The sequence below is a fragment of the Neodiprion lecontei genome, chromosome 4 (genome assembly GCF_021901455.1).
Source record: "Neodiprion lecontei isolate iyNeoLeco1 chromosome 4, iyNeoLeco1.1, whole genome shotgun sequence".
Taxonomy (NCBI): Eukaryota; Metazoa; Arthropoda; class Insecta; order Hymenoptera; family Diprionidae; genus Neodiprion; species Neodiprion lecontei.
The window spans coordinates 29012115-29039998 of NC_060263.1; the positions used below are offsets into that span (position 1 = coordinate 29012115).

The following is a 27884-nucleotide window of genomic DNA, read 5'->3' on the forward strand; positions in this document are numbered from 1 at the left end:
CACTTTTGCTGGATTATTACTGCGCGTCTTGTCGCATCTCCGCGAATTTGCAACCACGAAACGTTGTTCTCTCGAATTTTCACCCTTGCATTACTCACGCATGTCTTTAAATTTCGTTTCGTGTAAACCTTTTCTTGGAATTTATAACCTGCGTGAGAGCTGCAGCTTTTTCCATTCGGCGAGCAAACGTTGTACCGCAGGTGCGTAACTTTGAATCATGTACTCGCTATTCAAGTTACCGAGTCAAGGTAGATAAAATCTTAGAAAGTAAAATAGAAAAAAACAGACGGACAAGCACCTTGACATTCTGCAAAAAGTGTGAAAAAATTTTAAGCATTTAATGAAGATTTTCAAATCTCACACGTAATTTCTTCCATTAATGGCGTATCATTTGATACTTTGTTTGTGTATATTGGTTGCGGAACATGAAAAATATCCACGTATACCAGAGAACGTAAAAATTGTGAACGAGTAATTTATATGCTGAAAAACGCTCGAAGGCACCCGGCCCGGTTGATTTCTGTGGTTATATACCGGCGGAAGTAGCGAGCAGCAACGTTAACATGAATAATTAACCTCAAGATTTTCACCCACTCGTTTTCGAATCTCCCTGAACACCCAGGGACCAGGTTCCGAACAAACAGAACCGGCCAAGCGGGATTCCAACTGCCCACTCATTAATGCATTAATGTTCCAATCTACAACGCAAACGAATATATTATTCGGTAGGGCGAGCGGATTTATTAACAAACATCCTACGAGTTTCAACGGCGTGATAATTAGTGACTAATTTTATTCGCTTCGTCGACTTTAGGATACCGTTTAAATTGGCATAGTATACGCGAGGACACGAGGAAGAATCCTACAGATGTCAGCTTTGTGCAAAAAAAAAGCTGCTGTGTATTCAATATAGATGACTCAGTACCTTTCAGAGTTACGTGAAACATTTCAATATTGATAGATCCTCGAGGCATCTTTTCGCTAGTCAGAATATTCAAACGTTTATACTTCTCGGAGAGAATTGCTCTCTGTATTCTTATTTTATTCCATTCTTTCATCGTTTATTTATGCAGAATAATGAATTAATTGGAAAATTGGATATTTTTCGCACTCTGGATATTATTTATCGTTTATTTAATTGATCACTCTGCGCGTATCTGCAGCCAGACGCTTCGCGCCATGTCATACCGATAGAAATGTGGCAAAGTATAATATGTACAAAAAAAAAAGTCGGGATGAATTAATCGTTGAGATATATGTATACGAAATCGGTTTATTTTTTTCGCCACAAATTCTAAAGAGCTCCAGTACGTACAATATTTTCCTCGTAGGGAAATAGCTAGATCGCATCATACATACATATATATGATACGTCAAGTAACAGGTGCCTTGAATTTTGTTCGTTGAACAGCGGTGGCCTGTTTCCTTGTAGGTACCTAAAACTCGGGGGGAAAAAATTTCCGTCGAGATTCTTCTGCGGTGAACGAAAGACGAGGGAGGGAAAAACGCGAATTTCAAAGGGATTCCTCGGTCAAGTTACTCCGCGGCTTCGTTACGTCGCTCGCATTCCGGGAACACGTAACGTAAATACTTTTTACGCGTAAAGAGAATGGTCAGAGGAGGGGAAGTAATTTCTTCCCTTGAAATTGCCGGCGCAATAATTGCATGGCGAAAGCATATGACGACCTCTCCGGCTTTGAGCCCTCCAACATGCATCGCAGACAGCTATTTCTGCAGGGTAACCTCGCTATTGCACCGTTTCTACCTCCGGCAATACCTCCAGGCATAATAGGTACAAGGTGTACGTGTTGTACGCAGGTAGATGTGTATGCGGCAAATCTAACACCTATGTACAGCCAAGTTCACCTGCGGTATCGACCGTCCATAGAGTTACTGTCTGCGCTCCGTGTGGGTACTCGAAACTTCATAATTTGGTCTGCCATCGCTTTGCCCTGTTTGTTAGGTGGCTCCCGTTTAGTCGAGGTTGTTGATCGTCATTTTCGAGTTAAATTAAAGGCTTTCAAATTTGAGAAGGAAAAAATCGGTAAACGAAAGAGTTGCCGATAAGGGCGTGTGAAAGTTATTTCCGAAAAATGTTAGCTCAAGCTCTCGGATAAGATTTGAACTTGGAGTCGACCTGCTTCACAACACCGAGTATGAAATTAATAATTAATGATAAGTCGGAACATTGCCACCCGCGTTATTTGTTTTGACCGAAAGTTGTAGATTAAAAGAAAAATAAAATATTATATGCAAAGATATCGCGTGGGTTATACTGAAAATGTATTTAACCGATCGTGAAGAATTCGTGACTCTACGTTCGCAGTCTGTGTTTTGTTTTTGTACGTTGCATTGCTGTTATGTCAAGAATACGCAGATATTAATTGCCTCTTGTCCCAGTCCCGAACACCACAAATTCAGGGCTTGTTCAATGCCGTATTCAATTATATGACTTCCAATTATGCTAATCGAGCTATAATTTAACTCGTTCTACCGCCACCTGAAGGCTGATGAAAATCGGAGTGTTCGTCGAGAGTGGAGGAGAGAGTATATAGAGTAAAAGTGTCTTTCAGGTCGAGTTTGAGCTTCCAATGGAAACTTTCAACTTTACAGGAAAGTTATATTTAGCTTGACTATTTTGCCAAATTTAAGTGGGAGGAGAAGAATAAAATGAGAGAGAAAATTTGAAGAGAAAAAGATAACGAAGTAAATTTATCGTTGAGTCCTGCATAGAAGTTATACGATAAGGGAATTGACTCGGGTAACGTAATTCGTATAAACACGAAACGATTGAATCATACGGTGCTGGGTAGAAATTTTCTTTTGCTGGAAATTTTATCGCATTCGATGTACGCGCAACGTGAAACGTATAGACGGCTAATAATCAAAGTTTTGTTTCTCGAACAATCTCCATAATTCACTGATCCGAAACTCGAAAGGCTCAGTTGTTTGCTTCCCCTCTGTTTGTATCACGGTCAGGGGCCAAATTATGCGGGTCGAAATAACTATCCGTGAGATAGATTAATTTCCAACGGCGAAAGTCCAAGAACCATATTTTTGCCAAGAAATTTTCCGCGATTCTTTGTTTTATCGCCAAAAGCAACTGAAAGAATGAAACAAGCGAATTAATCTTGCTTTTGGCTAATCGACAAAGTTTTCATTTCCCATCAGAAATTAGAAATTCTGGAGTACCAGAAAAAAATTGTATTTCGTGTCACGGTCGAGTAATTTTTTCCCACCAAAAGCGTCAACGGTGTCAGAAGGAAAAAAAACCCGTGAGTTGCCATGATGAACCAAAGGCGAGCAAGCTATATGCTCACACATCCACATGGACGCATCGAGCAAACACGGACGAAAATCAATATCCACTGTTTCCATACCGTATCAGGGTACATACTTTTTACCTGTTCAAAATCGTGACTAGATGATCGTACACGATAATAAAAGTAATATATTGTCGAGACTTGAATTTTTTGCAACAACTTTTTTACCGCCAGCCGTACGGGGTGTAGTAAAAAATTTGTTCACCTGAAACTTTTATTCCCATTTTGTAGGAAATAGTATTTTGAATAAAATGAACCATGATACTGTGAAATTTAACGAATCTACTATGGATTTTCAACCATTTTAAAGTGATTTGAAACAAAGTATCGTTATCTACGCCGTTGCTTACAATTTCAATATTTCTTGTTTTTGTATTTTCAAAGAGATCTTCGCAGCTTAAGAGTATAGAAATTTGATAAATTACATTCTCAGTGTCGATATTTAGCCAACCAAATATCCTCAACCAGAGATTTATAGTATCAGCTTTTCGTCGACGACCAATCGCTGACGTGATAAACGGCCTTACTTTCACATCTCGTGGAGGGTTAGTTTCCGATTATTTCTTCGGTTTCGTATTACCTACGACTCACACATTTCACCACAAAGTGTGGCCACGCTGATATCCAGGCATTACAGAATACATATACACATCCTGGCGCGGATCAATGGATGATCGGGATATCAGACGAAGAAGACTAACGCGCAACGGGTGGATATGACGGGGTTGAAAACGAACCTCTGTAGTGTGTATAGACGTCACTCTTACTCGTCGAGAAATTGAAACGAGGTGTCAAAACGCAGCGCGTGTTACGCCGAGCCGAGATTCAATAAAATTAGCAGCTGTGCCCCCGAATGTCAAGATCAAACGAATCATTTCACGATACCAGCGCTTCGCGACATTCCGACTCCGGTATTTTCGTAGATTTTCCGATTTCGTCTGTCGTACGGAAAGCTTCGAGTCGCTCTCGGTAATACGATGTGATAGATCCTCTCGAAATATTTTTACCGACAACGTGACGTGAGATTCGCCTAAGATACCTGTGGCTCAGAGTTTATCCTTCGAATCGGAATAATGCTGTTTCATGCCAAAATTTCATCATCGGCAGGATGTCCAATACACCGGATATACACATACTGCTCGGTATAAAAAAAAAAAAAAAAAAAAAACGAAAATTAGCTCGGGAAACTTTTGGATTACGATTAACGATATGATGGAGGTTCGAAAATTGTGTATTTCGGTTTTTCAAATCCATCAATCAAATGGCACGCTGTAGTAAAAGTCCGTTCAACGAAACAAGGGCGTTGGATTTATTTAGTGGAGACAAAGTGGGGTCAGAGTGGCTGTATAAGATGTAGGACAGCGGTGCCATGGGTTTTTCATACAGATCCGTTGATCCCCGCTGAATTTTAAGGACGCAGTTTGCGTTATCTCACATCTACGGCACATCTCTTCGAACCTCTGGTGACTTTCGAGGTTTGCCCCTTAAATTCAAAAATATTATACATTTTTCCCCTACCGATCAAAGAGTCTTCCACACAGATTCCATCCAAATAAAATCGCGTTGAAAAGCAGAGCGGACAGATGAAGGAGGATTGTTTATACTTCAAGTGTACTCGTACTCGCATACAACTTTGTTATGCAGAATTTCTAGCGTCATCGGTGAACGGGAGGTAAAGTTTCCAGTTTCACGAGATGACATGTAGGTTGAATCGTTTCAACAATACTGCAGAAGACAATCGTCTACTCGACATGCGCTCTCATTGAAATCGAATTGTTTCGTCGCAAAATTAGGTATAGAATTACAGATTGAATTTCTGCGAAATTAGTTTCTCCGGCGAATGATCCACCAACGGGGATTTTCAGATGCGGTACAAGGGAGAAAAATATTGTTCGATAACCTTGTTTCTTTCTTTTTATACTTTTCTCATTTCCGTTCAAGTCTGTCGTATACTATATACCTATGTACCGGATATCGCCGAGGCAGTTTTTATTCCATTGAAACGAACGACACAGTTCCGATTCATTTCGTTCGGCTCAATCCCGTGTCTTCTGCTTCTACTTCACCTGATTATGTTTCGCCGGTCAGTATCCACGGTACTATACCTATACATACGCTGCACTTCAGGCCTGCCTCTTAGGTTGATACTACCGTACAGTAAATATCATTTCCCGCTACGCCTCCGCGTTTAATGACTCAACTTAATGCACGCCTCGTCGAGGGGGGTTAATCAGAATTGCAACACGGTGGAGAATTTTATTTTCCATCTGGGGCGGGCATTTTCACGCCTCACACGCTCGAGTTATTTGAATTTTCTTCTGGCTCGTGGCTGAAGTCCCTCATTTCTCAACCCCCAGATTTATAAAATGTTATTTTCTTCTTCCGCCAGTTAATTTTTCCTCAGATTAAACAACCAGCGTCATCCAAAAAAAGAACATCCTGTCAAACACAAAATATTTGTGGTAACTGATCTATGCAGCATTCGGTTTGAAATTGGATGACCATGATTTGAACACAGAAGTTGACGTGCCAATAAGAAAAATTGTTAATTTCATGTTGTTTTTTTTTATCTTTTTACTCTTGAACACGAACATCGTCGTCACGTCAACATCGATTCAATTGGCAAGAGTCTTGCGTTATCATTTTGTTTAGTGAACGCGCAAGCGTCACCAATCTACTCTGGAATTTAATGGTTGGATAATCGCGGTGATTACTTGTCGAATACATTGTTTTTACTGCATACCACTGAATAAACGTTGAAAACAGCTGCGTGACGCTTGAAACGTTTGACAAACCGTGGTAATTACGCATGAATATATTCTTGTTCAGTGTTGTAAGCTCCAAATAGACATAAGAAAATACTGCATTATCCATTAGCGTGAAAAGTCTAGACGGGTGGCTTCGAAGTTTGATTTAACTTTGACAAAACCAGAAAAAAAGCACGGTATAAAAGTTAGAAAAATATTTCGTCACCTTACAGTGTTTTGCGTCTAGCGATTCACTGGCCATCGTCAAGAAAAAAATATTGCCGTCGATAAATTGAAAAACATGTATTTTTCGCAGTCCTTCGCGGCATGCAATTTTTAAGTTTGACTATACTTGTATTTTTCTGCATCAGACAATTTTAAAATGTCCGTTCCGTCATTTTTCCTTCGTTGAAATATACACTCTCATCCGGCTCTTTCTCGAGCAATGAAAGTGGACAGTGTGACCGACAACGAACCGTGTTCAGCTGCAGATTATCTTCAAAGTCGTCGCAACGAACGCCCGTCAAGGAAATTACGTGTCAAAACCGACCACGTAGGTTTCCTCGAGGTTTGTGCTCACGATTGATTTCTATAAACGAACAAGCTGCAACGCTGCAGAGTTTTGCTGAAAATACATATACAGCTCTGTGCAGCCGTCTGAAGATGAAAGTGCAGAACGGCTCAAATCGGTCCCAGTTATTTTCTATCAAATCCTAGAAAGCGGGACATCGCAGACACGTTTGGTAAAGTAAACACGTCTGATCGCCCTCGTTTACTACAATATACGACCTGCTAATCGGCGACTGCGCCACTATTACGATTAACTCACGTATCTGGTGCTCATCGCATCCGTTATACGAAAGGTTATTGGAAGATGCTCCAGATACAGGCGGATACTCCATTTCACAAGATGGCTGTATACCTGTTTGAACTATCTCGAATGTCTAATTCGATCATCCGCTTTCCGTTGAGCATCGGTGAATTAAACATCATTACTTTATCTTTGGATATCTCCAGGAGGGTTAAAACACCCTGAAATGCCCGGAGCAAACACCCGGGTTGTGACACGTGACGGGAAAATGTCGACGCTATTTTCCCAACGGCAAATTTTATCAGAGCAGATCGCGAAAGGAAGATAAAGAGACTTGTGTTAAGTAGAAACCGTAGCGTTTGCTGGTGATTTTGTCAATTTTCGCGAACTTCTCTAATCCCTACGTAGGATACATTTAACCGTAAACCTACGCTGCCCGCGCGTCACTGGTCTCGGCTGTGGTGAAAAGCTTTTAGCAAACGAGATGCTTTGATCAGTCGATACAAGATCTGAGTGAGGATCAACTCTTGAAGAAACGGGGAACGAGCATGTGAAATTTCATTCGAGTTTAGTTACACGCGCGCCTAATTCTGATAAAAACTCTGTTACTATTATTCTTATCTCTGATATTTGAGGTAAAAGTACGTTTGATAGCTCCCGGGAACGTCAAAAAGTTTGCTCGTTGCTGAACTGATGTCCAAGGGCAAGTCTGCCGGTGGCGATGACACGGGTAAATAACTTGACAGCTCGGCCAGCGGAGTTCAGAGCACCGTTAAGCTCACAGAGAAACACTAATCTGAGGTGCTTTTGGTCAGCGAGGGGATTTGATGTCTACCGTCTGGTTCATGCCTGTGACTTTCACATTCGCATAAGCTTTGCAGTTTGTGTTTTCGGGAATTTTCATTATTTCGGGATATCAAATTTCAAAAAATTACCAAGCGTTGAATGTTACAATTAAGCTCTGCCGCAGGGTCAAGTAAAATTAGCTGAGTGAAAAATAACATAATTATGTATCAATAAGATCAAGGTGTAAAAGCGAAACCGAAGTTTCTGAGTACCTACAAGTCGGGCAGGTTATTACTATGCTTTTCAGTTTCTTTTACTTCTTCTTTCTCTTTTATGAAGCAGTTAAATGTTGAAGGGTCGTTTATGATCGAATAGTCCGACTTCACCGGCATCACTCATATTCGCTGGGCTGTGATAAATATTATCAGACCGCATACAGCCGTAAAGTATTATAAGACAGGCTATAATTCGATGACGAACGCAGCCAGCGTCTTCTTGGCGCGTCTTATAGCACATCCATGTATCGAAAGACACAAAATCTTATAGATAGCCAGAGTAAAGAAGAATGAATCAAGGAATAAAATAAGGTTCTTATAATTGAACATTGTTGCCTTATACATTTTCATTCATTTTCCTAATCGACGCAGTTTATGCCCTGTTTTCATGGCTGTGGCATCGAGCTTTTTCTTTGCCTCATCCTGATGTTAACTATGGATATTCAACTCCTCCACGCAATTTTGCGCATGCTGCACGACACTATATATCATCGTTCCTCGGTTTAAACATCTCAAAACATGTTGAAACATTTTTTATGCGGTCATTTTTATTTGTCCTGGAGATGGAAAAGTTTCGCCGAATTGCCTTGATTTGGAAATAAAATATTGATAGTACGGTAGACTGTGAAATGGTGAAAAAAAATTTTCATCAACTTCTACAGAAACGAGGTGCTCGTGATTTTTGTAACGATGGATTTCGACAAGTCCATGCTTAATTAAACTCACGAGCGATCGCTGCGTACTTGAAGACCAATTATCGAAATACTCGTTGGAACTTTTCATCGTGTACCTTTGACGAGATTTTAATTATTATATCTCGTTACCGACGTTTTTAAAACACATGAGAAAAAGGTATAAGAGCTTGACACGAACGTAGGTCAAAAGTGTGACCATGTTGAACCCTAGAATATAAAAAAAAAAAAAAATAACATTCGCGACGAATTGATTAAGCTCCTCCTTTTGTGAAGCCAGTCGAAATAAGTGTGCTAGGAGTTGGTTTGAGTTCGTGAATTTATTTTTAAAAAACCCCCATTAATTCCTTGGTAGCCATTGACAGAAAGCTTTGGGGATGAAACGTAACTCGACGATGAAAATTCTGGGGGCTCTTAATTATCATGCCTAAACACTTGTAAATCCCGTTGTTCCGCGAACTGTGAGGAATTGAATTAAAAATATCGTGATGTAACACAGGGTTTCGTGCACATCAGATATATACCTGCTACTAAAAACAACATGCCCCAATTGCGAGGGAGTATAAATTTTTATTCAAACTCATTCTTATCGTCATTTGAGGCTCCGGGCGATCGCGATAGGCCAGTTAAGTGCTCAGAGCTTTCTCGGCACGTTTAACGTTGATTAATAAGTTAAAATAAAGATAGAGAGAGAGACAGAGAGAGTGAGAGAGAGAGAGAGAGAGAGGAAAAAAATGGTGGTGCAAAATTACCAAGCTAGCTAAGCGAGAAACGCCGACCTCGTTACCGTTAATTACGACAGAGCGTTAATTTCTTTCACAGTTTATCTAGACTTTCGACGGTAAAATTCGCGGGTAAAAATCCGTCAGCGGTGTCTTGATCTAGCAAATGAATCCCTCTTGCTCTTCTTCACGTTTCGAATGATACTTTCAGGTGGGAATGGAGCAAAGGGACGTTATCCTCACGGCTGTATTCGGCACCGTCGGTGCCGTCGCTGTCCTCGTTGGATTCGGTCTTGCCGCGTGGCTTTATCTCAGAGCCCGAAGATCCAAGCAACGGGATGGCGACCTCGAAGAGCAGCCCGAAAACGGAGCTGGGGGAAGCCAAACTCAGCCTCCTGCGAAGAAAAACGGCCTCCTGAATCTCAAGACGCCACTGATCAGCACCAAGGCCTTGGGGTGAGTCTTGTCTTTCCATGTACATGTCCCTTACCGTTTTCTTTTCGTTCAACAAGCGCTTTCCAACATCTCCCGCTTTTACGCGCAGCGTTAAAAACCATCGATTGCAGGTTTTCCACCCGGATGAATAACATCCGGTTTTACCTCTTTAGCCGATTGATATGCTCAACGATAAGCGCGGAATGGTTTTTCCACCTTCCATCCGGCTTGCCAAAGGGCATCCGAGTCTTCCTCACCGATAAATCAAATTTGAATCCTCTTTACACAGGGATTTCGTATTCATACCACATTTAGTTGCGACGAAGCCAGCCACCCTGGCCTATCTCATATAGGTATCTGCCAGATGACGCTGACCAGTTAGAGACGAATCTGACCCCTGAATGACGGCATTAATGGAAACTGTTCCATGCGGCTTTGTGCCTCATGCATTTAGTGCGTTGTAATCCCTTTTCGATTACGTCCCTGATGTGCTAAATTTACAGTTGTCATGTCTTTTCAACCCTGCGAAAATATACTCCTACCATTTTTCAACGTTTGACAGATTTGAGACATTTATTTTATACATTGCAGGTCTGCTACGAAATTTGTATTGTAGCAATTTTGTAAAAACGGTAGGAAATGAAATATTGTTACATGGTACGTCTCTGAGATGAAACAATCGAAAGATTGAACCAAGCGTTCCAGAAGCTCTGCTGGAACAGAATATTTCGTGTTTGTCCTTTTTCTCACTAAAATTTTAGATTGGATTCGCAACAACAATTTAACGTCCGAATGAACAGTGGGTATTTTTGGTTCAGTCACGTGATTCCAATCCCAGCTTTTCTAATTATATCGACAATTTTCCGGTTGACGTAATTATGTTCGGAATATGACACCGTGATCCCAAAGTTCAATATCGCGGTACAAACGAATTTACTATTCGACTGATTCAATTATAGAAATATCAATTGTAAGATTTATTGAATCATCATCACATACATATACATCATCAAATTGTGAAATCAATAGTGTGACAGTTTGTTGAAGATACATTTTCAGTTCCAGTGTCTTATTGTCATTAACAATACATCTGTTAAAAGTTCAAAGTGAAATTTATATTGGTGATGAAATATTTGACGTTATGTAATAAGTAACAATTGGAAATTCAATCTTCCCTCTGGAATATCAATTGTTTCTATGCTTTGCTTGTAAAGCAAAGCGGAAAAATGATAATCAATCCGCAGAAATATTCCATCTGAAAAGCATGTCAGTATGCCGGATCCTTGGATGGTAATATACCGGCCTCAAAAGCCTTAAAGAGCTTGCAAGCAACCCGCCAATTCCAATAAAGACATTTTTACCGACAGTCGAGTGCTTTTTAGGACATCGCTGTCGGTAAGAACGACGATGATAATATTTTTGCTGGAGCTTGCAGGAACAAGAGCTTCCTTGTAGCATCCGTAGCTTACTGTTTTCACTCTTTACCGACGGATGAAAAGCTCGAGTAACAAAATATTTTCAATTCAACATCGCCGGTTTATCTGCCATCGAACTGTTACCTTCGTTACTGCAAGCTGCCGAGAAAATCATTTCTACGGGATAATTAATGACGCAAGTGACAAATTTCATAGATTGTGTGAAATCTCAGGAGGGATAACGTCAGATTTGCTGTAGCAACTTTACATTTATCCGCGTTAATAGCTTTTTTGAGCTCGAAAAATTTATCAAAATTTATACTTATGTTAGGCTTAAGTCTTAATCCTTGATTCCAATGTAAATAAAGGCAAGGAATGCGTTGTTTTTGCAAAGTTTCTCTACATATGGTAAAAACTGACGAAATAATACCCTGCACATGGCGTGAAGAAGGAACGTCATTAATTACGTTTGGAAAAAAATTCAAGAACGTCTACATTTCCAGCTTACATACACATGTATATCTGTATACGCGCGTATGCGTAACGTGAAGGAGAATTCATCGTTCTTGTTGAGAAAAAACCTTAAACCCAAAGTTATTTGAGTGCCCTTCGCGAAGCAAACCTAGTCGATCGTCAGCCGTGAAATATTCAAGGGTTGTGGTTTTTTTTTCCGGCGTCTAATGAATTAGTGATGATCATCGAAGCGATTGACGGGGAAAGGCCGTGGATACCGGAACAAGCTCAGGCTCTTGAAGCTATCAATCTTAGAATTTGGAATTTCGCTGAGGGAAACTGCGTCAGCGAACGAATTAAAAGAAGGCATCAAACAACTATCCATCAGGATCTGGCGATCCGGTATACGAGATGTCGAAAGTGGTAGCAAAAAATACACGAAAAGTGTATTATAAATTTTAGCACGAGGATGACGAACTGCTTAAAACGAAAACTATCTTTTTCTTGTCCAAGTAATAGTATCGCGAGCGTGAAGAGAATAGAAGGCATATGTGTACTACTTTTGACTATTGGATTTCCATATAGGGTTTTCAAAATGCATATAAAAATATCATATACGTACTGACTTTTATGATAATACGATGATGAAAATCGCGGGAAGGATCGAACGAAATTCGAAATCGATATGGATGAGGGCACCGTGTTTGAATAATTCAGAACGCCCAAACTCTCTTCACGGATATTTGACGTTCATGATTCGTATGGGGGTTAAATCAGCATATCTAGGCAATCAGGGAAATTGTCTCTTGGTAACTTCGTCTAAAGAACGGAAACGCGCCGTGCAAAAGATCTTCATATTATTGTTAGTTGCGAAACTTTGTACTACACATAAGTACGTCACTTGTTAGGTATATTCAACAACTCGAAGAACTCGCAGTATGTCATACATGGGCAGATGGAATGCTCACACAATCCTACACATAACTTAGTCGCGGAATGTTTCGCGGTTGCGAAACAGGCGTTGTGACAATGGAGGCGGGAATAGGATACGTGATATCGTGCAAATTCGAAACACTGGCAGGAAACTCGTGCACATTCACACACGTCTTCCAACAATGATCATCCCGCTATGCAAGGAAACAGCTAATATTGTCGCTGCCATAAATTTGTGGCAGCTGAATGTTGAATTTTTGCATTCACGGTAGTTTGTCGGATCAAAAAAAAACTCAGCATCTTCCAATATCCTCTTTTTTCTGAACGCTTAGAAATATAAGGTAGTTGAAAAAAAAATAATTCTTTAATTGGATCACACACGTGGATTTTCCCAGTCAACCTAGTGGAGATTTTTGATCAATATAATCAATTCAAGATCAATGTCTATAGAAATATGGCACGACTGCGGAGAATGAAAAATACACGTAAGGTGCAACGAGCAGAATAAAAGGTAGCTGTACTAATTGTCAGAAAATTCAGAAATATATTTCTATGCAGTTGAGTAACTTTTGAAAATACTTTAATGTACATTTTTTTATGAAGGAGAAAGTTCTTTGACTCCGGTACAGAGGATTTTCAGTTCAATCTACACGCGTTACCTCCGAGCCTTCTGCCGTACTGAAAATGAGACTCATGAAAATTTGTACGATATGAAATTTTTGGTATCGTAACTACTCGAGACAATTTTTCAAAATTTCATATTATTCCCATCAGATGGTGCTGATGATTATTCCATGTGTCTGAGAAAATTGCGTTTCACCCAAGGGATGAAACAGGTACTCTGCGTACCTGATTCAGAAAGAAAAAAGAGGAAAAGCTATTCTATCTCGCCTAAACACTCATCGACTTCAGAATTAAGCCGAAATTGCGGTCAAGGGTAAACTAGACGAGCTTATATTGCTTCGCAGCGTAATTTCAACTCGAATATAAGGCACGTGCAGGCCACACGTCCGGTTATTGGTGATGAAACGGGACTTAAAGGACCCTCTGCACTCGCCTGAGCTACGGCATGATTAAACAATTGGGAAGCAAACGACTCGCTGCCTCAGCAATTGACCCGAGTTTGCGTTATTGAATCTTAACGTTGCGGTTTCGGCCGGATCGACGGTGTTTATCACGTTATCGGGAAAATTAAGTCTCGACCTTTCGACCGTCGGATATCTTTGTCATCATTCCTTCGCCTCTGTGGCGATGATAGTCTGGTCTAGTCTGGTCTAGTCTGGCCTGCTATACTCTCTATTCTAGCTTGACATCAATATATAATTATCGGCCCCATTGTCACGTCGCCGCGTGTAAAAAAAAACAACTTCGTACCTTCATGCATTAATTAACTGCACATTATCGTGGGGTGATGAATTTTTGCCGTATATTTCAGGATAGGCAGTGTAATTTTTACAGTGACCGTGCATTAAATCAACCTCAATAAATATCGTTACCGTTACCGTACATTTATAACCCGCTATTGTCGATAACTATTTCAATTCGTCATTGTACAGCGTCCATTGTTGCTATTATTCGAACTTTTACTTGTTATTATACACAAACGACGGCCGTAATAATTATCGCTTTTATATTACGAAAGAATAATAGACGGCTGCACAGCGAAGTTCAATCGCGAACGTTTATAATTGTTGTACGGCCGCATAATGAATACCCAATTTATGATAATTATGGATATACAAGTATAATATACGAAAGTTGAAAGCCTTCCGCATTTTTCCTTCAAGGATATAGCACCAGCTGAAAAGTGACATTCCATTTCTGAACGTCAGATGCGTTGGATGTATGGGATTCACTTTTTCTCGTCAAAATAATGAAAATCTCACGCTCATCCCGTGCCTAGTTCCCTCTTTTCGTCAACTTATCAAAAGAAAATGAAATAACAAAATAAAAAAGTGAATCCCATATATCTAACACACCTACGCTGCGGGGAAAACCAAAACGCAAAAGATCCTTCTCCGAAAAAACATACAGGGGCGGAAAACGCGTCTGCAGGAAGCGCAGAACGTGTCGCGCGTATCATTATTGCATTATATACGAGCTCAGTTTATATTTTTATAAAAGCGTGTGGTTCCGCAGCGCAAGCTGTTTGCGAAATCCGTAGTTTACGAGGAAACTGCAAACGGAGCCGCCTCGCCATCGCCACCAGTTGTTATCGGTCCAGGACGCGATAGGTGGGTTCGATATTTACGAGAATCCGCGGATATTCGGTAGCAAACAGATTGTGCATACGCAGGAACTGCCGCCTCCTGGATGGCTGATGCTGATACGTATTGCAGGGTGCGGGAAGAAATTATTAACTTTAGTAGGTTAAACGTGATATTTGGCTTCAAAAATGAGTTCTAAAAATCTAAATATAACAACTAGGTATTGTTTTAGGATCGCAGAAAAAGATTTCTCAGTTTTCCTAACCGAAATTAATTGTTTAAATATTAGTAAAACATCGGCGGAGTTGAAGAAAGCGTCAAAAATGTCGAAAAAAGGTCTTCATTCCGCATGAAGAAATGCGCCACGAAGCCCATTTCCACGACTAATGGACTCTATGAGAAGTTTGAAAAATTTTTAGGGTGAAGTTCACCACAATTTGCCTATTAGGGTTAATTGTGAGTAGTAAGTAATACAAGGCTGGCTCTGGATACAAATTCTTGTGACCACATCTTACCGACACTCTCAAGACACAAACGTTTTTTCAGAACGTTCAAGAAGAAAGGTTTGTCTCTTGGGAGTGTCGGTAAAATATCGATACAGTAATCTGTATTCAGAAGCGGCCTCGTATTGCTCGTTTATTACGTATTAGACACACCTTGGCAGTCAACCGATTCGATTCCTGGTAGTGCACAAATTTATCAACGACAAAAGTATAAGGTATCGGTTTTTATGTAACGCCGAGTTGCTTTGCTATCGGGTAAATTTGTCTCTCTCGGTCACTGCGCCGCCGAATCTGTCGACCTGAGTTTATACACATACGTTATCCTTACTTACGTACATCATATGTATACCGTACGGAAACCCGGGCTTGTAGATATGTACCCATGCACGTGATACCCATAGATTCGTGGAGCGAGTTTCTATCCGATCCCTGGCTGCGCTATACAGTACCGACTTTAGCCTACTTTGAGCGTGAACTCGACATGTACTTCCTGCATAGCACACTGCGTACCTATTTCAAGAGTGTAAAGTACTTAATTTACTATACCTGCAGTGAATTGGACAGATTTTGCACATGCAGATTCATTGCGTGTCTGGGATTTCGGGTATGAGGAATATTCCGCAAGAGTCCGGTATTGTAAGAGCGTCTGAACATCGTTATGGTTACGGTTTGGAAATGAGGAAAATTTTGTTAGCCGTGTGACTGTAAAAGCGGAAAGTTTGTCGCCGCGGGGCATGACGGGCCATAGTTAAGCAAGAGGCCGAGGGAGAGAGAAGGATGTGCCTAAAGTGAGATGGATAAACTGAAATAACGCGTTGAATTGCGGGGCGGGACAAAAGCTCGCAAGGGAAGGCGAGCTGTCGCATTGAGAAACAAAAGAACGTTGAAAGATTATTGTCAGGATAGTGAAAAGATGATGATTATTATATTTTTCATGATAATGAAAGAGATGACGGCTGTCGCCTCTCCAGGAATATAATAAAGAGATGAAAAATTGTCCGGGTTTAATGGAGCTTTTTGTTATGAATTATAATTAATTGAGAAAGATGATGAGAAAAAAATGACCCGCACATTTTTAATTCTCGTAAACTTTGATCGTGAATCACAGGTCCCGAACCCGAGTCTACTTCACGGGTAAAATTTATTTGAGTGATATTAGCTGGTTTGCCGCAACACCAAGTGAATTGAGCTATTTTACAAGTCGATACGTCGTTCATACGTTACTTTCCTCCCTCATACAATCCGAAAGCCTCGTTATTCCGCCGCCGGAATCCTCGCCGACAGTTCACGTTGAACGGGAAAACTTTTTTCATCCAGAAGCTACCGACGCGTTGATGGTTAAAACGAAAAGTTTTCGCATCGCGATACATAAACATCATGCAAAAGAGCCAAAATACAAACTCGCGATACATGCCGGGGTGCGATAATTGTCACGTGACACTTACGTGGATCATATATTTTCGTCTTAGAACATACGCAAGCACATATATCTGGTGTATTTGCACGTCGGCTAAGTGCTTCCGTAAAGCTTTTTACGCGAGCGCCTGTAACGTTGGCCAAAGTTTAGACGGCTATTTTCCGCTCCCGCCGCTTCCGTGGCACAACCTTTCAAACTGCGACTTCGAAAGGTCTTAACACTACCCCAGCGTCACGGCGATCCTTGTTTAGAGTTGAAACTTGGCGGGTTACACGGCCTATGCCTTGTTACTTCTGTACACAGGTTTAGCCTTGGCTCAAAACTACTTCGAAAACTCGCCGAATAAACGGCACACTTGCAATTCAAACACCGCGGGTTGTTATCTTCGGATTCTTTCAGGTCACATTCCGCTCTGTCCTCCATCTTCAGAATTATGCTCACGAGAGTCCTTCGATTCAGAATGGTACAAAACGAACGCACGACATTGTCTAAAAATACGTCACCTTCAACAGCACTTGTGCCAACTCCGTCGACGCAATATATTGCAAATTCGTCCGTGTAACATAAATCTTTGAAATCATCCGCACGAAGATCCCGATGCGCAGAATTTCGGCACCCGTTCTTTTTTCCTTACCGCACAGTCATTATCAGGAGTAGGTATTATTTACCGGCGTGTCGTTATTCCTGGGATTGTTTTTTGCGAATACAGAGAGTGACGGGAAGCGAGAAAAATTCGGTGGGTATAAGCCTACAAAGTATCGGTATACAACGCGTGCAACGGTAGGTCAGCGAGCACTGAGCACCTCCATTGTTTCGTCCAAATTTTCACGATATAGAAACTCGCCGTAAATTCAGTGACTCGACAAAATCCTTGGTTCATCAAATTACCGAAAAGAAACTGCAGGCCCAGCTTCCGTCGCGATCGGGCGTTACTCAACCGAATTGAAGGCGAGGCTGGCGGTTGACAGTTCTTGTCGCTAATGAATTACCTCGTTTGTAGAGCTTCGATGAACTCTCGCTTATTTGTAGGGGGAATTAATCGTAACGGTACACCATTAAACAGTGTTACTGTTCCTTACTCCCACGACAAGTATTTGCCAGGCGTCGACCTTCGCTGCTAATACCTTCGCTCGCACTCATTACGCGTTCCTACTTCTCTATCCGATGCCAAAATTCTGGGACAACCATGCGACGTACGATTAATTGGAAAGGCATGGGGTAATCATGCTTTCTCATCGTTCCCGTTTGCCTCGTTTGATGTATCGCGTGCCGAAGCCCTGCGACGGTGACGCATCATCCCCCCACGTACGTACGTATGTACGCAGTTTGGTAATGATTTCGTCCTTCTTCTCTGTGTCAGCCGACTCTCTCCAACTCGCATATTGATCGTCGTGCATGGTATGTAGAATGTGCGAGCTGCACTGGCGAGTAGACGAGGACACGGATCGGTGGCAGCTTGGATATAATGCCTGCACTGTTCAAGCCAAGCTCGGCGAAGCTACCGAGTTCGATTTCAAGTTTTCCTGCAACTTTCCGCCCGACGAAACTGCCTGTCGTATATCTTATCGGCCGGTGTTCCCGTGTAGTTTGCACACCATGAAAACAACTCAACGTAGGCTTTTCCACCGCGCTTCGAGGATCGCAAGTCCGTTACATTTAGCGCTCTGATCAGCCCGAAATCAGCCGATTTTACGGCAGTCGCCCTTTTGGAGAAAATTGAGCTCTGGACGTAATCTGGCCTCGAGGAATATTCGCTCCCTCGTTTTATATCTTTCGGTGTTTTTGTTGGATACCCTCTTCGCAGTCGTATCGTCTGCCGCTACGGCCAAATGGACAGAGCAAGTACATATACGAGATACTCATTTTCTCGGCATAGAGTTCCTCGAGAAAGATTTTCTGCTAAAGTAAAGGGTTCCGCCGTTTCACTGGAAGCTCTGCATCTACGGGCCGTTTGGGGATACATATTCCAAAGCTTCGTTTGTCTTCGGGTACTCTCACCCTACTCTGTTTCTTTACATCGTGAATTTCTTTCTTCCATTTTCTCACTCGCATTGCAGACCATTCCGCAAATTTCTTTTTCTCTATTGTTTGCACCCGCGTGGAAACTTTGCCCTGCTCCGTGTTTTTTACCTAGAGTATTCCGGGTGGTAGCTGATATTGTAACTTGTATATTTTTCTTCTCGTCATCCGTGAATTCTCCGATTCGTTTCTGTATTTTTCTTCTTGCCGAAATAACGCTGGCTCAAATATTCCAGCTTCACACATATTTACCTCAGATATGTACCACTTCCAATAACCCAAAATCTAGGCGAAACTAATCTGGATCTGGACAGCGAGTGAAAGCTTTGATGTTATTATTATACCGAGGGTGAGGATCAGCTACGCGAATCTAAATCAGGTGCTCGGTATCCGTTTTATTCAATTCGTACGCGTGTACACCGACAATTAAGGGGATTGTTCTAGCCTCGTTGGTAAAATCGCGTACCGTGTGTAGCCTGGAATGAGTATAGTGTTCATTGCCCGGTAAAACAAACCTTCCGAAGTTACCTTTAACCCTGCTGTGTTCGTTTCATCTTGGTTATTTGTTCGGCATCCCAATGTCCCTGTGCTGAAAAGTGATTCTTCCGACGGTATCTAAGAATGGGGCAGAAGAGGGTTGGAATTCGACTCTCTAGCGCAGCGCGTTATTTAATGGGTGACTGAAATGTTTATTCGACAGTCTCCAGTGCGATTGAACCCAATTTGAACAACCTGATTAAAATACTTTGTAATGCGGTCCCAGAAACTCCGATATACGCGGTTACTATTCCTCCTTCTCGAATTTACGGTTCGACGATAATTTGAGAGGAACCTGTAATTAGGCCAACACGGGTCGATCCGCACGTCGCCGAATCCCCTAACTCGTCTACTCGTTCCCCAAAAGTCCCGAGCAATTCAATTGTACGCAATTTCAGGCACTCCGATACCATCCAACGAGGCAAATGTGCTTCTACGACAAATTGATGCAAACGAAATCTGTCTCACGTACTCGTGTTCCGCGTAATTGCCTTTTTTATGATCTGGGTCAAGCGAGGGGTTGATAAGGTCACAACACGTACGTCGGAGTAAAGAGAAGTGGAGTTTTCGTAAACTTGCGAACGAGTTGTAGGACCGTTACAATTGCACTCGAGTATCCGTACGTTTGTGTAGGCAGGGAACTTCGTGTTTTCAGGGACGAAAGGGTCTCGAACACCGCGTCGGTTTCACCGTTATACTCAAGGAAGTTTGATGAGCCGTTAAAATCAACGATGCGCGCCACTTTCAATTTCAACCAATTCCCGAACTAATTTAAACCCGACTCCTCAGTCCGCGGTACGACTGTTGATTGTGTTTAATGAAGCAGCTAGTCGTTATTCGTGGTATTCTTACGGGGTTCATTTATTCGACGTACTTTGCATTTCGTACGTTTAATTTTCCAGCGACAAGAGCTCTCGCCAGCTGCAATGTGCAGAGGATTCCGTTGCCTGGTGCAGATTATAGCCTCCGATCCGAATCCGATCTTTCACAGATCGTATTAAGCACCAGTGAGAGCGTTTATTGAGGCTAGAGATATAGGCGGAACGGGTGGAAAAATTGTTTGGCCGAGCAATGCGGTTCGCGATAACCGGCCCGGTTCCAAGTCGTAAATGTCGAATGCGAGGACCGGGAAGAGTCCGAGGTATCGAACCATTCGGTCGCGGCTCGCTCCCCTTCGCACCCTTGCCCCGCCGACACCGATACGCCGGGGGTGGCAGACACTAAATCATAAATGATAGGAAAACGCATTACTGCAGGATCGCGCGGGAAGCGGAAAGCGTAAACCGTGCACCGTCAAACTTACATTGCTGGTATATGCTACCTGCATGCATGTCTTCTCCGCAGGGTGTTTTATCCGTTGCTCCGCCGATCCGGATCGGATTAAACTTCAACCCTGTTCATCCTTGGTTACAACCTTCGTGGACCGGATTGTGCGCAACTCTTGTTCTTCGCTTTGTTGTCGTTGTCGGAAACTGAGATTCGGAATCGAGTTCTTGACCTCTCGGACTTTAGGGATTTTGCAACTCTCGAGAGTAGTTCTGAAAGTTTCGTGAATCAAATACGCGGCATTTTAGAGTGCTGAATTTATCAGTATTTTCTTGGTTTTTCTTTCTTCTTAAAAAAGGTGCCGCAAAACTACGAAAACAAAAGTAATCCAGTTCTTCAGTAATTTTCGAATGAATTGTAGGTACCCGAATTTCTAATCACTCATAGACCGGCGCAGACAGTTTTCAATTATCCATTACAACTTTCATAGTCAGTGGCATGCACGGAAAGATGTTTACAAAAATTTTGCTTCGACTGATCAGATATTGGGACATCTGATATATCATCGATCTTGAAATTCGCATCAAATTTCATCGTCTCGAATTCGTTACAAGAACGATTCTCTCGAAATTTGAATGGAATTGTATTCGTGTTTTGTTACACCTTCGAGAATACGAGTTTCCTGTGTTTATAACCCATCAGGGCTGTTTCAACATTTCGAACTTTTTGTTCGTTTAATCCTTGACCTTTTTGTGCAAATATTCAACATTTCGAGAAAAGGTAAGATCACCCTGGAGTCTAGTAAGAGGTATGTTATATATATACTGAAGGAAAATATGTACCCACAGCCTGTTTGCCCACCCATTTCGTTTTTCAGTCAAGTTTATTGATCGTTGTTCGGGAAAATGTTTCAGACAAAATACTCGATGGGAATATACTATCAAACTACACATACAACGTTACGAAAAGACCGAAAAAATTTTTCACATTTTTCACGAGGTATCAAACTCGCCTCTCAAACTCTGCCGCTTAAGCAAAATCCCGAAGCCTCTTCACTCCCACGGATATTCACCTAAGGAGAAGAATAATATGTTCTTACAACAGCTTCTGAATAATTTTAAACATCGGCGTAAGAAAAGTAACTTAACGTTTACATTTTCGGAATTTCTAACCGTTATTACTGATGCATCCAATGTGGTCCCTCAACGAATGTAAGTTATAATTTGATTGACACGCGTACTTTCGACGAAATGTTCTCTCTTTATTCTCCAATTTTTTGGACTGATAAAATACCTTATACGCCGTATTTTGAAGACCACAGTCTGCAGTTGGAATACCGACAACATCTTATGATTTATATCTTTTTTTACGTAGATATATTCCCAACCGCGGTCAGAAATCCGCTCTGAATATACACAGCCGCTTAAGTGTACATAAAACCGGCGTTGACCCAGACGGGCATGGATATAATAATTCGGATGCCATTTGAATAAGCTGTAGCCGCGCCGAGTTCCTCACTAATCTGCAAACGTTATGAGCGTATATACCGCGGTTTGCGCCACGGGTATCTCGGTGCTTAAATATCGCGTGTTTCGGTTGGCATCCCTTTGGCAAGGGACGAGAATGACTGTAACTCATAGCTGGCTTGTCAGAGCCAGCAATGTGTGTCGCGTTACGGCTAGTGACCGTTCGTGATTTATCCGTCTACACACACACGCGCGCTAAGGTGTGTTACACATGGCTGTGTATCGTCCGCCCTTGAATTTCTATCGACGCGATTCCTGCCTACGGGACAATTAGCTTCAAACAATGGGCGGCAAGTGGATCAGGAATATCACGAAGCGGGGAACGTGCATATTTTCCTCTGCGATACGAGCTGGTTGAAAGAAAAAATATATATATGTTTACTTGAGCGTTTTTTTTAACAGGCCGCATGGAACGACGTACGCTGGAAAAAAATCGTGATAATCCAACACAGGTGAACAATGCTCGCCGGTCATGAAGTAGGTGTTTTTTTTTACTCTTGCCAATAAAATTGTTTTGATGTTTTGATGACTGATCGTGCGTTGTAAATATCCAGCTTTCACATTGACGAGAAACAATCGATTGAAGGGTATAAATTTGTTTACTGGTACTTCATTAGAGTATAAATTCTAACTTCGTAACAAAATTGTACGTCGCTAGGCGAAATTTTTTTCACACTGACAGGGGATTGAAGATACGCGCCAAAAAGTCATTGGACAAAATTCAGCTGGTACTATTGTTCCATCTCAAATTTTTCAATTCCATTTTTTTTTAGTCATTTTAGTACTGTAATTAGTATTTGCCAACTTGGGTTGAAAATGTCGTTGAACGTGTTATTTCAGAGGGTCGAAATATAAAATGTAAACGTAACTTTCAAAGCGATTTTACTTTAACGTATGCGTACGGAAAACTTGACGACTTACTTTGACAAATCATTTTCAAACAACGTAGGTAAATTTATGATAAATCGACATGCATTAAAATAACCAAAACTTTGTGTAAAATTTTTATTGTAAAATAGTATATTAACGCCTGCGGCAGTACGCATCAAATCATTTACATTTCGATATATGTAGTTTGAAATATAGCTTCCGCGTGTGTGTGTGTTTGTGTTTGCGTAAAAGAGAGAGTGTACGGGTGTGATATATTTTCCGGGGTTTCATCCCTGCGTTTTCACACCCTGCTGCACCAGCCAACCCTTCTGACTGACCGAAAAATCCAATTTTTCAAACCCAACGAAACCACGATGCTGCTGCAGCTGGAGTCGGCTGGAATATAGCCCTTGGAAAATTCTCGTTGCCAAGGTGAAATTCAATTAAAAGTGAGCCGGACTTTTCTACCTGGTCTGCAATGTATAAGGTAAATATAATTTAAATTCATTAAAACAGCCCCGACAACTATGCGCGTATGCAGATTGAGTCGAACGGTTCTTTTAATCCCATTACCCGATTACCCGTTTTGATCCTCATACCTGCTTACTGTGGAAACTCTAATTCCGAGGATCCTATAATACACTGGCAGTGTGAGTTTGGCGTGAACTAGTTTTAGAAATAATTGACCAGAGAGTTTTAAACGAATTTTCTTCGTCAGATCATCCCGCTCGCAGTCTGCAAAGTTACGGGTAGGTACCGGTGCACAAAGTCACCCCTTAGTGGATATTTACGACCTCGCGTAATTATTTGTAAATTAAACTGAAATTCCAATTTCGTGTTAAAAATTCATTACCACGCACCTACCCAGTCTTCACTGTTTACGGGTCGTTCGGCAAAAAGATTCCGTTACAATTTTTACAGCGCTGAATCGAATACAACAATTTTATTCATTCGAAATCGTTGCGTACCTGAATCAAGTGAAATTAATGACGGTCAAAAATTGTATTGATTTACCGGCACGCCATTCTTTGTAAAACTCGAGTGTTGGGTAAATTTTTCCGTCGGAAAGTGGCCATTGTCGAGTAAAAATAATCTGGGCTTTAAAACTTGAACCTCTCTGTCATAGACGAGTGGCTAATAAAATATTAGCGGACCCGACCAGCTGCTGAGTAAAATCCTGAAAGCCACTCACCGCTCCTCTGTACTCTGTGCTTTTCCGGCCACTATTCATTCACATATTTTCTTTCTCCTTTCGCTTTTCAACTCTACACACACATTCTTATGCGGATCTTATGATGCGACGCACTAAGAGGTTTGCGAACTGAATTTCGTTTCACCTACGTTTTACTGAGTTTGACCAGGGATTCCTAAAGTAGGTAATACGATTCCTCTAAACACCTTCCACCCCGTGCTTGGAACGATCGAAATTTCTGTCAATATACGCGATTTGTTATATTAGATATTATATTGCTAACATCAAACCTCGGCCTTTCATTGCTCCCGTTAAAATCAAAAGCTGTGAGAGGCGGCGGTTCGTAAATTGAAAATGGTGCACATGTATCAGCCTTTGAAGAGACACACGCGTCTATGCGTGGTATAAACAAGAATAATATATACATATTGCGACGCGGTAATGAAATCGGTGACCCATGTTCGGTGTCTACACCTCTATTTGCACTTCAGCCCCGCCCGGGTCACGCGGATAAATATTTGACGCGAGTATTTTCAAACTGAAATTACTGCAATAACTACTAAAAGTTTCACAGCGAATATGTAGATTAGGGTGAACCTTAATAGGGTCGTTTTTTAGTTTTTATGCTTCCAGGGAATTAAACGCTTTCAAATTAATAAAGAAAATTCACTGATAAAATTCAGCTCTCCACATAAACTCTAACATAGTCCGCTTTGTGATCGAAGTATCTTATGGTAATGACATTTATGTATCAGAGCTCTTTTACAAAGCGTTCAGTTATCTAGAAAAATATGTATTTTCCATTATTTTCGGTACATTCATCAACGACTTATAAAATTTTTAAATGCAAAAAAAGTTTGTTCCATGTTATTTCCATAAGATACTTCGATCACAAAGCGGACTATCTTAGAGTTTATTTAAAGAGATCAAAGTTTTCGAGAATTTTTTTAATTAATTTAAAAGCGTTTAATCCTCTGGGAGGGTAAAAATTCAAAAACAACCCTATCAAGAACCAGCCTAATGTAGATGTACAATCAACGCACAAGCAGCTTACGCGAAATTCCTTGTGGCGTAGTGTACCTTCCATGAGATGCAGTTTCAGTGAACAACCTTCCAATATAACTCTACGTCTGCTACTTCTCGTCCCTGTGATCGTCTTGGTCGTGTCGCAAATAGATGAACGTAAAGCTTGCGCGGTTAAGTCACTTTGCCCAGTTGAGATGCGAGCTTGGATTACGTGTATACGGTGTAAAGGATTTATTTTGACGTCCTAAGTACGCAGGACTGTAATTAATTGCGATGTACCACCACCCACGAAGATACAACCAACGGCTGAAACGAAAACGAAAGCTGGTTATACGAGCAAATAACTGTCTCCTAGAATTTTTCTTTTCAATATCATGGCTTTTATGAGCTAGATTTGACCCTCCATTAACTTACTATTCAATAAAACTAATCCATCGCAATCCAAGCACTGCATCCTCAACCTGGATTTCTCTCAAAAAATGAATAAAAAAATACAAAATAAAAACGAGCATGCCAAGACAAAAACACTTGCATCAAATATCAAATATCGAAGAGGCGAAGAGAACCGATACCTTGCTCAACGATATTGAACAATGCAGCGGCTCCGCTTAATATCCAGAACCTTATTCGATCGGAGCTATAACACTGTGACAGAATTATGTTCAACGAAGCTATGAGTTTCTACTAGGTCAATTGTAATGCTCGCTATGTCATTTTCCGATATTATCCAACCCAATTAATCCTCTCTACGCTTCTTCTTCATCTATTTCAATCCGCAAAATTGGAAATTTGAAATGGAAGGTCATCCTAAAATCTTCCAAATGGATGTCAAGCAGCAAAAAAAGTGTTGAGACACGGTGCTTCCCTCCCTTCTCCCATACCCGATGAATATTAACCGTGAAGCAGGAATTGTAATTGAGTAGCCAGTTATAGATGGCCGGTTGAATCCATCTCATCACTACCTAAATATCAATTGCGGAAGACCTCGGAGATTACAGAACACAAAGCCTCTAATCGAATTTTCCCAATTTGTCTGAAGTTGATTGCTCAATGCACCGCCTGGCTGATTGCTTTTAAAAAAATTCAATTGGCAATTCTGCATAAAAAAGAATAACGGAAACGTATACATACACCCATACGTACCACCTACCTGCGAATGAAGAAAAGCCAAATTTGTAGGCTTCAATGCGTATCGTGATACAGCATTTATATTATTTTTTCGCGCTATCCTTTTCCCATCAGTTGTATGTGAGTATCGTTACATCCAAAATGGATTTATATACGAGATGGGCATTTATAGAAGAAACGCGATACGTAAGATGAAAATCATTCGTGATCTGATAGAGGAACAGGTGCTCGATAGCTTACGTGACGTGATAAATCAGAAGCTTAAGGCCGCTCGGTCAAATAACGCCTCAACGCCACAATATTGCACGATGATTCATAGACGATTTCTCCTCCTCTTACGCGTTTCCCCTTTTTTAATTATACATCAGTGCACCCTTACGGAAGGCTTCGTGTAATCCAGTTGATTTTTAATCGCCTAAAATCCGAGCGAGAAAGAAAAAAAATCAATCATTTCTGCAGTTACGAGACCGTAGGAAAAAAAAATTGTGAAAACATACACATTGCGAAATTTTGAGCTTCAAGTTTTAGTCCCTGTGACACATGAATCATTGTACATATTTCAAAGTGAAGCTTATTCCCGGCCAACATCTGTACGCTGATTACACCTTGTTACACAGGTTACGCGAGTTACAGAGTTACACATTGTTATCCATCCGCCCGCGTCAAAATGGATTACGGAATTTAAAAAATTTTATATCAAGTATACGTTACTCGCCACGCCGAAAAGGCAAAGCCCCCGTCGCACCAGCCCGCAGCTTTGATCAGAATAATTTTTTGAACATGCGTCGAAGCCAGAAAGAAAGTTTATGAAACGTTATGAATCGCCAAAATTCAAAACACATTGCCAAATAAAAAAAAATAAAAAACAAATTAAACGAAAATTGCAGTGACAGGTCACGCCAGACTTTTAACGAGATTCGTATTGTGCAATATCATCATTGATATCAAATCGTTTAAGATCATGCAGTGGCAAGAAAATTATTTTTCTTTCCTCCTGGTGTGAAATTGTATACAACAAAGAAACAAACGCTTCTACCAAATCAAGTCTTCCAAGGGAGCCGGAATTTCCCTTGTGAGCTTAAAAGCTGTGTCCCAGATACGATCTGCTCTCACAATGTACAGCCAGAGACTAGTCGAAAATGATTATATCTCCGCAACGCCCGGCCAAAGCGAAAGTTTCAATATGAAGATTTTCAACCGAGTCGGAGCTGATCCATATCAAAAGAAAACAGCCGCGGTTATTCGCTACAGGCGGGAAAAGTAAACTTACATGATTGATAAAAAAACATTCGGGTGGATTGCTGCGTCAGAAATCTCTATTTTTCTTAAATCATCGGTCCACAAGGCGGACAGACATCTTCCTCAAATTGTAGAAAAGCACGACGAAACGAAGTGAGATAGAAAAGCTTGCTCCAATTTCTGATCACAGTGCAGACGTGTCAAATACACGATTAACGTCAAGGTATAAATAAGATCTTTAAAATGTCTTCTGTTTTTATGTCTGTTCCATAAATATGGTACGAAAAGTATCAAAGATGTGAAAATTTTAGTCATAAATCAATATACCAACTATGTACACAACTCGAAGCTTCATACAAACA

At 41.1% G+C, this 27884-nt stretch overlaps 1 protein-coding gene across 4 annotated transcripts in view; it reads left to right on the forward strand.

Moving 5' to 3' along the window:
* The window catches only part of LOC107220644 (synaptotagmin-7), a 208181-nt gene that overhangs the window by 85865 nt on the left and 94432 nt on the right, over positions 1-27884 (forward strand). For all 4 annotated transcript variants that reach the window (XM_046738291.1, XM_046738290.1, XM_046738289.1 and 1 more), the window contains exon 3: positions 9568-9812. In XM_046738291.1, the coding sequence (XP_046594247.1) occupies positions 9574-9812 (239 nt within the window). In that variant the 5' untranslated portion in view covers positions 9568-9573. The remainder of the gene's footprint in view (positions 1-9567; positions 9813-27884) is intronic.